The sequence below is a fragment of the Eumetopias jubatus genome, unplaced genomic scaffold (assembly GCF_037043125.1).
Source record: "Eumetopias jubatus isolate StellerSeaLion01/CBP00866 unplaced genomic scaffold, mEumJub1_p1.0 scaffold_4, whole genome shotgun sequence".
Classification (NCBI taxonomy): domain Eukaryota; kingdom Metazoa; phylum Chordata; class Mammalia; order Carnivora; family Otariidae; genus Eumetopias; species Eumetopias jubatus.
In genome coordinates this window covers 78206459-78220429 of record NW_028274810.1, presented here as the reverse complement: position 1 = coordinate 78220429, position 13971 = coordinate 78206459, and the positions used below count along the sequence as shown (strand labels likewise).

Here is a 13971-nt window from a genome sequence, read left to right as displayed (position 1 = left end):
GTTTCCAAGAGTATCAAGGCGACCTGGTGAGCAGGAACCCAGATAAGGTAAGCGCAAGGAGAATTTTTCACGGAGGCTGAGCGGAAACTCTGTGCTGCTGGCCCCGCCCCACTCCGAAGCCCCGCCCAGGCCACCGGGAAGGGAGAGGAGGTTTCCATGGTGACGGCAAACAAGGCGCACACTCGAGGGGCCACGGCCGGGCTGCTACCACCGTGGCCGCCATGATCCCCCCTGCGGACTCTCTGCTCAAGTATGACACCCCGGTGTTGGTGAGCCGGAATACGGAGAAGCGGAGCCCCAAAGTAAGGACGGGTCTTAGGGGGCGGGGGAGCCCGGAAGCTCCGGTGGGGAAAGATCCCTGCGATGAGGATCCCGGGTCCCGAGAGACGTGGGCTGCAGCAACTGGGAGCAAAGGGAATTGGGACGGGGGAAGGAAGATGGGAGAGCGGCACAAGAAGCGCAGATGGGTGACCCCAGAGGGCAGATTTAGGATGAGGGAGGAAGTCACAGAGATGGATGGGGCTCACTCTTTTTCATAGTAGTCTGTTCCAAGAATAGATCTGGTAGTGCTTGCTCGCTCCATCACTACAGGGCTGAGCACCTGTGCCAGAAACATTGGTTCCAGGAGATACAGGCCTTGGGCTAGGATGGAACCAAAGACTCTTCATGGCTTCCTTCAGCTGAGACATAACTTCTGAGAAGAGAGATGGGGAAAGTGAGCTGGGAAGAGGGGAAGGGTGTTTAGAAGACCTGGGGCAACCGAGAGGGCTTGGATATGTGGAGTTCAGTGTCTGAATCACCTCCTGCCCTAACCTATCCATTCTCAGGCACGGCCACTGAAAGTCAGCCCCCAGCAGCCTGGACCCTCTGGTCCAGTTCCACAGCCACCAAAGACCAAGCTCCCCTCAACTTCTTGTGTCCCAGATCCTACAAAGCAGGCAGAAGAAATCTTGAATGCCATCCTACCCCCAAGGTAAAAACATAGGTGCAGTGGCTTCGAGAAACCCCAGGCTTTGCAGCCCAGAACTTGGGAATGTAGGAAGAGGCACCCTGTCCCTCTGTTCCTGGCCCGGATTTCCTCCCAGCATCCCAGAACTCCTAGAGCTTGCAGATGGCTGGATCCTGGAAGGGTGGGGGGAGACCTCTTCTCTATCCTCCTCTTTTCCTGAATGCTCAAACAGGCTCCTGGCTTTAAATACCATCTACATGCCGATGGCTCCCAAATGTGTATTTCCAGCCCTGTCCTTTCCTCTAAACTCCACACCCATGTATTTTACTGCTTCCTCATTATCTTCATGAAGGTGTTTCCTGGGCATCTCAAACTCAGCATGTCCAAACTAAATCATGATGTCCCCCTCTCCCAACCTACTCATCCCCAGTCTTCTCCTTTCTACAAGTGGCTCAGGCCACCCTTCATTCCTTTTGGTCTTTCACATCACATGTCCTATCCTTCATCAAATTATTTTGGCTCTACCTTCAAATTTATATCCCAAATCTAACCACTTTCCACCCCCTCTGCTTCCACCATTTTTTTCCTTGCCACTGTTTGTCACCTACAGTGGTCTCCTATCTGAAAACCTTGCTTCCATTCTTTGCTCATACAATCTATTCTCCAAACAGCCCTGAAATCCTAAGCCAGATCATGCCAGTCTTCTGCCAGGAACTCTTTAATGGCTTCCCATGTCACTCCAACTAAAATCCAAAGTCCTGGGCGCCTGGGTGGCTCAGTTGGTTAAGCGACTGCCTTTGGCTCAGGTCATGATCCTGGAGTCCCGGGATCGAGTCCCACATCGGGCTCCCTGCTCAGCAGGGAGTCTGCTTCTCCCTCTGACCCTCTTCCCTCTCGTGCTCTCTATCTCTCATTCTCTCTCAAATAAATAAATAAAATCTTTAAAAAAAAATAAAATAAAATCCAAAGTCCTTACAATGACCTGCAAGAGTTGGCACGATCTGGCTCCTCATATATCCATGATCTCGTCTCCTGTTATTCTCCTTATTGTTCAGTGTGCTGATGCCACAGGGGCCTCTGCTGTCTTTGGAATACTTCCATCACCCTTCCACCTCAGGGCCTTGACAGTTGCTGTTCTTACTGCCAAGGATACTCTTCCCCCGATGTCCACCTCATTCCCTTCCATCTCTTTACTCAGGTCTTGCTCAAATGTGATTTCCTCAAGGGGGCCTTCCTTGAGAATCCTTATAAAAGAGCACCTTCTCCCTTCTTCACCATCCCCTCACCCTGCTCCCTCCTTCTGCAGCCACGTGTATGACTATCTGACATGCTTAGTCAACTATTTTTAGGTAATAAGTTGACAGTACAGTTTCTAAGACTGTAATGAAAAGAGTGACTGCCATCTCGTCCGAGATGGAAGTCAAAGAAGGGAGGGGGGATTTTTCAGGTGATTTCCTCCTGTCAATAAATGGAAATCCTCTCCCCATGGTGATTCTACCCTCAGGCTCCCTCCTTGTGATTCCAGAACCTGGCCAAGCCTCTGACACAAGGTTTATTGGGGGGAGGGGGGTGGGGTGAGCGGGGAGGGGACCACATAGTTGCACGCCTTCAGGAAGCTCCCCACTGCACACTTGTGCCTCTTTCTGGCTGGCACAAGGTTTAGGGTGCCCTGTGTCTCCCACCCCACAAGTCAGTGGGGAATTCTCACTGGGCCTTCTTTTCCAATCAAGCAATGAGGTCTATGAATCTGTCCTCAACCCATTAGGAGGGTAAGATCTGGAACATGGGTGATGGTTTCACAGAAAGCCATAGGAGGGTAGAGATTGCCCAGCTCCCAGGTAGAGGCCCCGTGGAGGCAGTTTAGTGGGTGTGGCTATGGAGCCCCACACTCCCCAAGGAAGAGAGAGGGATGGAAGCTTCTGGTGGGTTGGTGACAGAGCTGCCCCTTTGTTCCTGCTCAGGCAGAGAACCCAAAGGGCCATCTCTGCTCACGTCCTGAGGCCCCTCTAGCTGTGGGTTTGCTCAGCCTGGCTGTGTCTGTGCCACAGGGAATGGGTGGAGGACACGCAGCTATGGATCCAGCAGGTGTCCAGCACCCCCAGCACCAGGATGGATGTGGTGCATCTCCAGGAGCAGCTGGACCTGAAGCTGCAGCAGCGGCAGGCCAGAGAGACCGGCATCTGCCCCGTGCGCAGGGAGCTCTACTCGCAGTGTTTTGGTGAGTGGCCTGGCGAGGGCTGGCGTTGGGGGAATACGCGGTCCTCTCCTACTTCCTGCCCTTCCCCTTGAGCACAGACCCAAGCCCTGAGTGTCCCTGAGCTGAAGCCCACCCCATCCTGGAATCATTTTTTCTCCCCCTCCCCGACCCCTGCCCCAGGATCTGCTAAACGCGCCCCCCTCCCCCTCATCTGCCAGCCAACGTGACCCCCCAGTTCCTAACCTCTTAGCAAATGTTTGAAGACAAGAACTTCCATTTTGAATTTTTAAAAAACAGTTTTTTTAATAATAAGCATGTTAGTTTTTTAATCAGAAAGACTAAATATTCTGTATTTATACCCATCCATCAGCATTCAGCCCTCTGGCCCAGAAAAATATTTCGGGATAATTTGCTATTAACCGACAGTCACAAAAGATTTAAGTGATAGTGTCAAATGGCTGTCCCCCAGCCCAAACTCACTGGCCCGTGCAGACTCTGACATTCAAACTGTTGCCAAACCCTGCGGCCAGCAGGCTCCCTTCAGTCTGAGGATGACGACGGTCAGCATCCACGGACGAGATGCGAGGGCAAGCTCTGATTCCTACTGTTGGCAGCCCCAAGCCCATCCGGCCACCGGGGCACACAGGATTTCCCAGCTGCCTTAAAGCAGCCACCATCCTCAAGCTGAAAAGTCTGATTTCTCTGACTCATACCATGGGGTTTCTACCTGAGGGTCAGTAAGGGGAGCCTCCCAGCTACAAGCAAACCCGAGGGCTCCTGTCTCCCTCTGCCCTGGGCTCGCCGACTGCCTATCCTCCCAAGTGCCACCTTCAGAGCAGTAGTTGTCTGGCAAGGCTCCTGGGGCCTCTGTCTCCGAGTGGGGAGGACACACGCTACACTGTCCCCAGTAGGAAGGGCGGTGAGCCCCAGACATGGTGCAGTCTCCCTCCCGCCTGCCCTCCTGAACTCCTTGTTATGCGCTTTGGAAGACGAGCTGATACGAGAGGTCACCATCAACTGTGCGGAGAGGGGGTTGCTGTTGCTGCGAGTCCGGGATGAGATCCGCATGACTGTCGCCGCCTACCAGACCTTGTACGAGAGCAGCGTGGCCTTCGGCATGAGGAAGGCGCTGCAGGCCGAGCAGGGGAAGTCCGACATGGAGAGGAAAGTGAGTGGGGCTGACCACGAGGCCTCCGCCCTCTGTGAACTCTTCTGCCCAGCTCAGGGCCACAGGGTTGTCATTCCAGACGAAAGTCTCACCTCCGAGGGGGCTCTGGCCATCCTGTCAGCGGGGACCCTTGGGTTCAGAGTGTGCGGGCCCGCCTGGTGCTTGCCAGTCACCGGCCTCCCACTGGGTGGCAGCACAGACCCTGGCACCGTGAGCCTGGCCGGCTGCGTCCCAGGTCCCCTCCGCCCAGGCACTCACACCGGCCTGTCCTCTTGGTGGAGGCCCAGGATGACCCGAGTTTCCGTCCTCAGATTGCAGAATTGGAAACAGAAAAGAGAGATTTGGAGAGGCAAGTGAACGAGCAGAAGGCCAAGTGTGAGGCCACCGAGAAGCGGGAGATCGAGAGGAGACTGGTGGAGGAGAAGAAGCACAACGAGGAGATTCAGTTCCTCAAGCGCACGAATCAGCAGCTGAAGGTGGGCCCCCCTCCCCAGCCTCCCCCACAGCAGGCCCAGGTGCTGGGGCTCCTGCCTGCCGCCCCCCAGCTGTGCAGGGGCCAGGAGGCAGCTCCGTTTCCTACCGAGGAGTCAGCAGACTTGTCCCCACGTGCTGCCAAGGAGTGAAGGAGTGAAGGAAGCTGATGTGGGGGCAGGGGTGAGGGTTCACTGTGCAGCTTCTGCATGCATCTGGCCCTGGATTCCCACAACACTTCAGCCCGGCTCTCCAGTGGAGGGTTTGTTTTCCCTTGAAAAAAAGTTACCCCTCCTCCAGGAGAGGTGGATATGGCAGAAAGTGGAATTTCTCTCCCATGACAGCTGATACTTTGGAGCCTTCCTAGCATGGGCTGGATCTCTTCAGCAGGCTTTCTGGGAGGCCTTTCCTGCCTGCAGCCCCTCTGAGGCATGGCATTTGGGATGGGAAGGGAAGGCCCTTTGAGAGGGAAGAACCATTTCAAATTAGGAACCTTCCCCAGGTGTGTGGTCAGAGGAGTTCAACGGTAGGTGTTTTTCCTCAAAGTCCCTTTGCCAGTGGTTTACATTTATCCAGCTGAGCTGGAGCGGGGCCAGGCGTCTGAAACTCCAGGCTCTCTGTGGGATCTGAAACTGCTCTAAGGTTGGGCCCTAGACCAGCAGCATCACCGGGGAACTTTTAGAAATACAAGTCACTGGGCCCATCCCAGATCGACTGAATCAGAAACGTTGGGGTTGGGGCCCAACAGCCTAACAAGGTCTGCAGGCGATTCTGGTGCTTACTGAAGTTTGAGAACCATTGTTCTAGATATAGGACCTGTTGATGTTTAGTGGTGGTCTTCCATGGCCCTGGTCAGAGGGGCCCCTGGATGCTGTCTCCCTTTCCTCCCTAGTCTCATGGAAAGCTTACATTCTTGTGACTGGCAGGCTTCTTGGGGCTCCAGCAAGGAGGACAGGCACTTGAGATAAGGAAGGGCTTGTATGAACTGCTAGTGCAGGACAACAGGTTTTCCTGTTGCTGAGTTTAACAAAGAAAAGCTAGAAACTTCACAGCCAGACATGAATCTGTTTACTTAGCAGCTTCTGAAGCTGCGTGCCTTATCTGCCATGTTCCTTTATCATAAGCCCAAGTTCCTCAGTTCCTCCTACAGCACCAGCAGCAGGAGCAAAGTGGAACACCTTGGCATCTTTCTAACATTTCCAAGCAACCTTGTCATCCCCAGGGTGAAGGACTCTTTAGAAGTGAGTTATTTTTATTGGCTCCAAGCTGCACTGCAAATAAAGCAGTGCTTGCTGTCCCTAGGATAGACCTACTTAAAGATCTGTCCACATACCATGATAGTAAATTATTTTCCTGGCTGCTGGAGGAGCAGAGTAAATAACTCCCAAGTGTCTTAAGCTTTACATACAAGATGGACAGCTCCCTACTTACTGGTAGCAATTTTCTCTAATTGGGTGTCAAGTTGTCTAAGTGGCTGAAAAATGGCTGTTTCCAAAATCTCTCGTCCCAACTCAGAGCTCCCAGGATCCCGAACCAGAGAGCCAGATGTTTACCTTAGCATTTCAGGCCTGAAATCTGAGCCATAAAAAACCACTATTTCAACAACTTTTATTCAATTTCCTTTTCAGTGCTTTATATTATACGCAGAGCCATTATTGTATGGAAACCAGGACAGCTCTGGTTTCTCCCAATGTAGCAAGACTGGATGCCAAGCCCGAAACCGGCTATCTAGGAAATATGGAATTGGGAATGGAGGGAAAAACACTTGGCGGGGCAGCATTGGATTCTTCTTCCCAGGGACTTTATCACCTCTCAGCGCCAAGGCTGCAAGCTTCAAATATTAATGGAGTTTGTTTTTGTTTTTCAGGCCCAACTGGAAGGTATTATTGCACCAAAGAAGTGATCATTTCCACATGGGTCTCAGCAAGCACTGCTACCCCATCCTAAGCCTGTTGTAATAAAAATAAAAGCTAGTTTCCTGAGTGAACAGGCCATATCCTCCCCCTGGTCCCCACCTACATGTCAGAAGTCACACGTGGCCCCAGTGGCATGGAACACTTAGGTCTGGCAGCCAGGCTCCTGGCTGGGCAGTGGAAGGTGGTGCAGCCGACAGTCTCTGTATGTGGCCAACCTTGGGATTTGCCAACTCAGAAAGTAAGGCTTTCGGCCATATCCCTCGCAGGTGAAACTGCCTTCCCACCACTGCTCCATACTATCAATTATTTCTAGCTGAATGAGCCGCCTGCCTGTCCCATTTCTGGTCCATGATGCATCTTGTATCTGACCTTGGGCTGCTGAGGCCTCAGTCTTTCCCCTGAGGTCTTTCACCATCCCTACCCCAGTGCGGGTCTAGTGACTCATGCTGGAGTTCTGCGTTTATACTAGGTCATTTTACCCCTGCCCGCCAAGCCCACCCCAGCCTCTTCCCTAGTCTCAGACTGCCCAGGTGAGGCAGCAATGGCAGCCAAAGCCAGGGCTTCTGAGAAAGTAAATGTTTGCTGGGAAGAAACAAGTCACGAGGTCCACTGTGAGCTGCCTGCACCTCAGGAGCCCTGATTTGGTTTGTTCATCTTATTCTGCAGAAAATCACACCCTGACCCTAATACCCCTCTAACTAGCTATGTTTGATGAACAACTGGAGAGGTACCCAAACCTCACGTGCTGCTCTAATTATTAATGAGGAGGCTATGGCCTGTAGGCTGCATTTTACTATTCCTCCCAGGTTAAACTCAAAGTTCAGAGGCCCAGGGCTGCTCCTGGTTTCATAGACCCAGAAGAGTAAGTGAGCAACACAGATCTTCCATTTAGGGCAGTCCAGGGTAGGCTAGCGCAGCAAGATGAGGGACTTCCACCCTTCATGCCCGCTGCACAACCAACACCTAGGAAGGCACGAACGTGTCCGCCCGGCTGGAGCGCCTCAAGTTGCGCAGTATTCCCCAGGAGGTGCCAAGAAGGACCCTCCTTAGTGGAGCTCTGACCCGACATCGTCCCTGTTACGGTTCCAAGACTCCCTGAAAGAAGGGCAGGCCAACAAGAAGAGCTGGATTCCGGGTCAAACATGCCCTGTCCCTCTCATCTCAGACTGGAAGCCAGCTTTTACCCCAACCTGGTGTCCTGAGGCATTCTAAGGCTCCACTGAAATCACCTGTCTGGGCCGCCGTTCTCATGGGAAAGAACTCTGTTCGTTGAGATGCGCCAGTCCCGGGACTCCCTGACAGTAAAGTACCTGTGTCCTGACTGCGTCCATCTAACGGACTCGGAGGGAGAGCTGAAGCGGCATTTTTCCCTCCTATTTTAAAGCGTAGGCCACATACCCTACATCTTCGAGATTTTCTTTTCACACCTCTGTTCCAAACTAACTGCCAGTATAAAAGGTATTCCACCCTTTCCATTCTGTAGACCTCATCTGTTTCTGTCAGAGGTCTGCATGCCATGGGTACGCTCTGGAGGAACGAAGAGGGCTCATTTAAGTGTCAGAAGTGCCACTGGACCCCATCACCTAAAGCCTTAGAGGTGTAGGGACTTTATTTTCACCAGCACCGGTGAAGGGTTTCAACTGTCGAACCTCAGAACAAATGCATCATGGCCTTAGAAATGCCGACTGGGCATGAAGAGAAGGAACACAGTTTCTAATTGCATATTTTTGTATAATTTAATAAACTTTTAAAACATTACTGCTTATGTTTGAATTTTTTGTGTCTGTGTTTCTGTCCTTCAGAGTCATTGGTCTTCTTTTTGTTCCGGTTCCTATTTTTCACGTTGTGGGTTTCATAGTAACGCACACCAACTTTCCTGGATTGCTGCTGCCGCACTGCTCGCCTCCGCTGTAAACAATGGCGAAAGGGGAAAAAAAAAAAAAAAAACCATCAATCACGGCAAAGTCACAGAAGAGGCCCCTCTTTCTCTGTGCTCCCTTCCTGTGCTGCTCCCCCAACAACTAGAATCAGCGCTAGTAACAAGCAAGGGCTCCCCTCACAGACCCAAGTGTGCCCTTCCACCGTAACTCGTGACGCGCCCCGTTCTAGACTGTCGTTTGGTCCGTCCTCCCTGCTGGAATCTCTTCTACTGCACTCCTGACAAGTAGTCCTCTGTCTAAGGGTGAACACTTCTGAGAACAAGCTCTTCCCTTCCCAGCAGGGCCCACCCCAGCTCTGATGAGCCCAGTTACAAAGCTGACGGCAGGGATCCATCTGCCTACACAGCTCTGCTCACAGAAAACCAGCAGACCCTTCTAGAGGATAGTCCACATGTTTGAGGACAGCGATCGAGAACTCAAGGACCGCCATCCACTGGGCCGACTCTTGATGCTATGGAACTGATCTCAACTAGGTCACCTAGAACCGGGGTTCCGAGAATTCAACTCCAGACCATCAGTTTTGGAAAGTGTGTCTCCTAGGAAACTGACTTCTCCTCTCTACTTCCTGGGTAATGTTTAAGATCAAAACCACGTACTTCCTTGGATGTAAGCATCCTGCGAGTTTTATTTGAATGGTCCTCTTCCCTCTGTGCCTTCCTCTTCTTTCCCTTTTTCCCTTCTGGAAACACAACACACGAATACACAGAGAAGAAACAGGACTTTCAAACTTTCAAAACTTTGTGTGTGAATGCTAAGGTAGGAATGAGCTTGATGTGTTGGAGGAAGAAGGCCAGTGAGCATGGAGTGTGGCAGGCACGGCGCAGAGGAAAGCGGGGGGTGGCCAGGAGGGCGCCAAGCCAGGAGGCCCTTGCAGGCCATGCCAGGATTTGCATTTATGCCACGGAAACACACTTTCCACATAGAAGCTGTGAGTCCAATGGAGTTAAGAATAGATACCTGACCCATCCCACCTCCCACAAAAAAAATCTGGCTGACCCACCCCTAGATTGTAAGGTTACTAATGGACTCTTTTTACAGGAAGCTTCCCGAATTAATCCCAAGAGATGTGCGGAATGAAAAGTGAATAATCTGAGCTGTACGACAAACAGTATATAGAACAGGGTCATCTGCCGGTAATGATAAGCACCTGTGCAGGTGACAGCACAATCTCCAAGTTTAGAGGTTAAAGTTACATTTCACATAGTTTTAAAGATGCACACTGCACCTAAGCGGTTTGACGAATTTAACTTTACCTGTGTCTTCTACAACTTCTTCAGCTGCTCTTTGTTCTTCAGATTTTGCAAAAACCTTTTCACTTAGTCCCTTAGATATTCTGCAACAGAAAAGTCAAGTAACAAAGCTGCCCATCACTCCCCTCAGCTGCCCAAATCAGGTGCCAACCTGGGGGCAGGAGGCAACGCCCCGCAGTCCCGGCAGCTCCCTGGGCCTTGGTCAGAGGCAGACCTACGCTGCTCATACTTCAGGGAGTGGCGGCTTGGAAATGGACAGACCACTTCCTGAAAAATGGCATTAACTCCCTTCCACCTCCCAGAAAAATACTGCTCCAGTCCCCATGGCAAGGGTCTCAGAAAGGAACGTGCAAACCACAATTTGTGAGAAGACGAGGATACTACCTGACTGCTGAAAACTTCTTAGCTTTGGCTTTGTTTAAAAACTTCTGATATTTAGCAATCTTTTCATCCAGTGCTTTAATAACTGCCTTGGTGTCATCTGCCGCGTGTTCTTCCTGGGGCTCCGGGCAAGACCCCTCTTCCTCGCCTCCCGGCTGCTTCTGGTCCTCCTCCCCCTCCTCCTCTTCGGAAAAGCTCTCAAGCGCTTCATCGATGTCGGACATCTCCAGAGGGACCAGGTCATCCCCAGAAAACTGAGGCACAACATTGATTTTGCCGAAGTTCTGCCGAACCCGGGCCAGAATCTGCTGCATTTCTGAGTCGGTGTCACAGTGACTGTTCTCTTTCTCCTTCTCAGTGACAGGCTCTGAGGCTTCACCCACAGTTGCTGTGACTTCTTCTTCTGCGTTCTTCTGGCTTGTCTCTGTGGCAACTTCCAAAGATGAGGAGGACGGGAGCTATTCAGGCCAAAGAGGGGTGCAGGTGGGGGAGAGAAATGGGATCAGAAAATAAAAACCATTTCTGGACAGCTTGCTCTCAAGGAGGCAGTCCTCTTCTCGGGGCTAAGGGAAAGAACTGAAGACCCCCACCCTGGAGTCACGGTGTTCATCTACCACAGGCCGAGGTGCATTACACCCAGAAGCTGCTATGCAGGGATCAGAGGCAGTCAGCTGCGGTTCCAGAGGATGAGCCCGCTGTGAGTATCGAACCACTCAAACCATCCGCCATGCACCCTCCCCAAGGAGGGGAACGGACGGGGCTGTGGAGATAGGCACACCCAAGAGGGGCCCACACAACTGCTCTAGAGGGAAAGCACAGCGCTCAGCAGGGGGGCGCTGGGGAGGCCCCTGGAGGAAAGGGATAAGCAACAGGAGGGAAGCTGGCAAGGTGAGGCCAGAAGGAGCCGAGATGTGGGGGGACACTGAAACGACCTGCCTCTCTGAGGTAACGGCAAAGGAGAAGTGGGTGCCAGGCTTTATCCTGGCGCTTCGCATTTATAGCATCATTTTATCCTTACAGCTGAGAATCACAGAACTTCCGGTGATTTCCTGAAGGCAAGAGTGGCTACACAAAGTGCTCAATAAATCAGGAATCCAGAAAATTCAGGAAATTGTATACAAAATTTGTAGGTCCATTTTTATACCTTTTTCCGAAGGTAAAGTTTTTAGCTTTTGGATTCTGAAAGAGTTTCAGCCACTACAGAAAGAAAAAAAGAAAATCGCAGCCTGGGGGAACTAATGATCTAAAACTCAATGACCAGACATGGAGGAAGAGTTCAAGATAACCCCACGGTGTGCACACAGGGTCACAACAGACCCTGCCACACCTCCTCCTTCCTCACCCCTACTGGCTAACGCACCAACGCACCCCCCAGGTGCTTCCCGCCACGTCTCCCGCCATGTCTCCTGCTCTTGGCACCGGGGTCCAGCCCCATGACTTTCCCTCAGCACTCGGGCCATGGCAGGCAGGCTCCTGCCTCGGGCGCTCCAGGTGTGCCACTGCCTTCGCCTGTCCCACTCTCCCCTCAAGACAGGCCCTCGGCTCCTGCCTCACACCATTAAGGTCTCTGCCAAAATGCCACTTCCTCAGAGGCCACCCCCACCCACCCCACATACGAGAACACGCCTCCATCTCCCAAGCCCCTTACCCTGGTTTTGTCTTCCTCACAGTAAGCAGTGCTTCCTGACATTCTCTATCTGTTTACTGTCTGCCTCCCTGTAGTGTCAGAATATATGTCTGGTCTTGGCCCAAAAGCTCTAAACCCCTTGGTATTTCCGGAGCTAAAAAGGGGTATCTGTCGTTCTTCATAACAAGCCCCTTCCCACCACCCCGGAGTTTATGCTTATGAGATGCTCACAGTGGAGCCTCGCTTCAGAACGGGGGCTGGTCACCAGAAAGCCCAAGTACTTGGTGAGAGGGCTAGAGATGGAGTTCAATCACCGATGGCCAATATTTTAATCAATCAGGCCAATATAACAGAACCTCCGTGAGAAGCCCTGAAGGATAGGGTCTGGGGAGCTTCTGGGTCAAATGAACTGATGTGCCACCCACAACCCTACACCCGGCCCTATGCATCTCTTCCATTCGGCTATTCCTGAGCTGTATCCTCTACAATAAAGTGGCCATCATGAACCACTTTTCTGAGTTCTAGGAGTCGTTTTAGCAAATTATCAAACCTTAGAACCTCTGAATTTGTAGTTGGCTGGGCAGAAGTGCAGGGACTTGGGAACCCCATCTGCAGCTGGCCTCTGAAGCGGGGACCATCTTGTGGGGCTGAACCCTTAATCTGTGGGTCTGTGCTAACTCTTGGAGGTAGTGTCAGAATGGAACTGAATTGCTGGATACCCAACTGGTGTCAGAGAACTGCAGAGCTGGTATGGAGACAGTACCAGACGGTACCAGAGCATCCACAGACACAGAAGTGCAAGAGGCAGGGACTCATCTGCTTCCACTGTAGTACCACTAGTGCCCAGCAGAGCGCCCGGCACGCAGGAGCTCCTCAGTGCACGGGTGCCGAAGGAATGAACCAATGAAGGAACGCCACATGAAGAAGATGGGAGAGGACTGGGTTTGGGGTTTTTTGGCTCTTTGGGGGTCTTAGCGGGGAGAGGGCAAAAGTTAACATCCATTTCAGGTATGTTGATTCTGAAATGCTGGAGAACATATTCAACTGGAAGTTTCTAGCTGAGAACTGAAACTCTGGGAACAGACATGAACCCAAAGCATTAGCATGGAAACGAAACTTAAAGCCACCTCTTCCAAAGGCTTGGCAGAGTTCTGAAAAAGAGCCTAGGAATAGAAAAGCAAAGGGCCACAGTTGGAGCCTTGTGGCAGTCCACTGTCAGGGGGAGGGAAACGCAGCAGAAGGGAAGCTTCTCAATCCAGCCCAGAGGCCCCAAATCTAAGGCTTCTTTCCTGGCTATAAACTGTACCACTCTCCTTTCCCACCTGATTATGAGCTTCTTGAGGACAAGGGCTGTGCTATTTACTCCTACATTCCGTGCCTAGCATATAGTTGGGCCTAACAAATAAATGTTAAGTGAATCCTGGAAATGCCTCTGCTCCTCATGCATAAGGAAAGACACAGGATCGGAAGAGCACTTACAGTTAGAGCCCTCTTCATTCAAGGCCCTAAAGACTGGTATTTAGACTTGGTCTTCTATCACAGATCTCCTTTCTGGTCTCCAAATGCTACGCCCCCCCCAACAAGGTCATAGCAACGACTCTATGGGATGGGAAAACAGTGGAAGGAAACACCCCCAAAGAAAACAGGTGCTCCATAAAGGAAGGCAATCAAAGGCACGAGGCCTAGGTCAGTAACCACGCTTTCCAGAAGGCGGGCCCACCCTGTTCTCTTACCTGGGAGGCTGCAGGGGGCTCCGCATTGGGCGGCTTGACAAAGAAAGGAATCCGGCCCCTCTGCCAGTCATTGAGAACCATCTTACCCACAGTCTGCAAGTCAGGCTCTCCACCCTGAAATGTCACAGGAAGACAACCGTTACATTCAAATAACAAAACCACCTCCCAGCACGGAGGCACTTCAGCTGCCCTGGTTGTTCATCACCATCTACTTGCCAAGTTTCATACCGCTCACACAACACATACAAAAAAGGGTCCAGGGGTGCCCGGCTGGCTCAGTCGGTGGAGCATGCGACTCTTCAAGCCCCACACTGGGTGTAGAGGCTACTTAAAAATAAA

At 51.9% G+C, this 13971-nt stretch overlaps 2 protein-coding genes across 3 annotated transcripts in view; one reads left to right on the top strand and one right to left on the bottom strand.

The window, feature by feature from the left end:
• The first annotated feature begins 169 nt into the window (after positions 1 to 169).
• DNALI1 (dynein axonemal light intermediate chain 1) lies at positions 170 to 8416 on the top strand. 2 transcript variants are annotated; one of them, XM_028113904.2, is made up of 6 exons: positions 170 to 302; positions 828 to 973; positions 2998 to 3167; positions 4136 to 4314; positions 4626 to 4790; positions 6653 to 8416. In XM_028113904.2, the coding sequence occupies exons 1-6, from the start codon at positions 222 to 224 to the stop codon at positions 6686 to 6688; spliced, it is 777 nt and encodes a 258-aa protein (XP_027969705.1). In that variant the 5' UTR covers positions 170 to 221; the 3' UTR covers positions 6689 to 8416. The 2 variants fall into 2 exon arrangements, with proteins under 2 accessions (XP_027969705.1, XP_027969704.1); XM_028113903.2 differs by having other exon boundaries at positions 4058 to 4314.
• The window catches only part of GNL2 (G protein nucleolar 2), a 23978-nt gene continuing 18418 nt past the window's right edge, over positions 8412 to 13971 (bottom strand). Inside the window, exons 12-16 of the mRNA XM_028113902.2 lie at positions 13633 to 13746; positions 10276 to 10730; positions 9895 to 9974; positions 9238 to 9320; positions 8412 to 8609 (exon numbers count right to left, since the gene is read on the bottom strand). Coding sequence (XP_027969703.1) covers positions 8457 to 8609; positions 9238 to 9320; positions 9895 to 9974; positions 10276 to 10730; positions 13633 to 13746 — 885 coding nt within the window. The 3' untranslated portion in view covers positions 8412 to 8456. The remainder of the gene's footprint in view (positions 8610 to 9237; positions 9321 to 9894; positions 9975 to 10275; positions 10731 to 13632; positions 13747 to 13971) is intronic.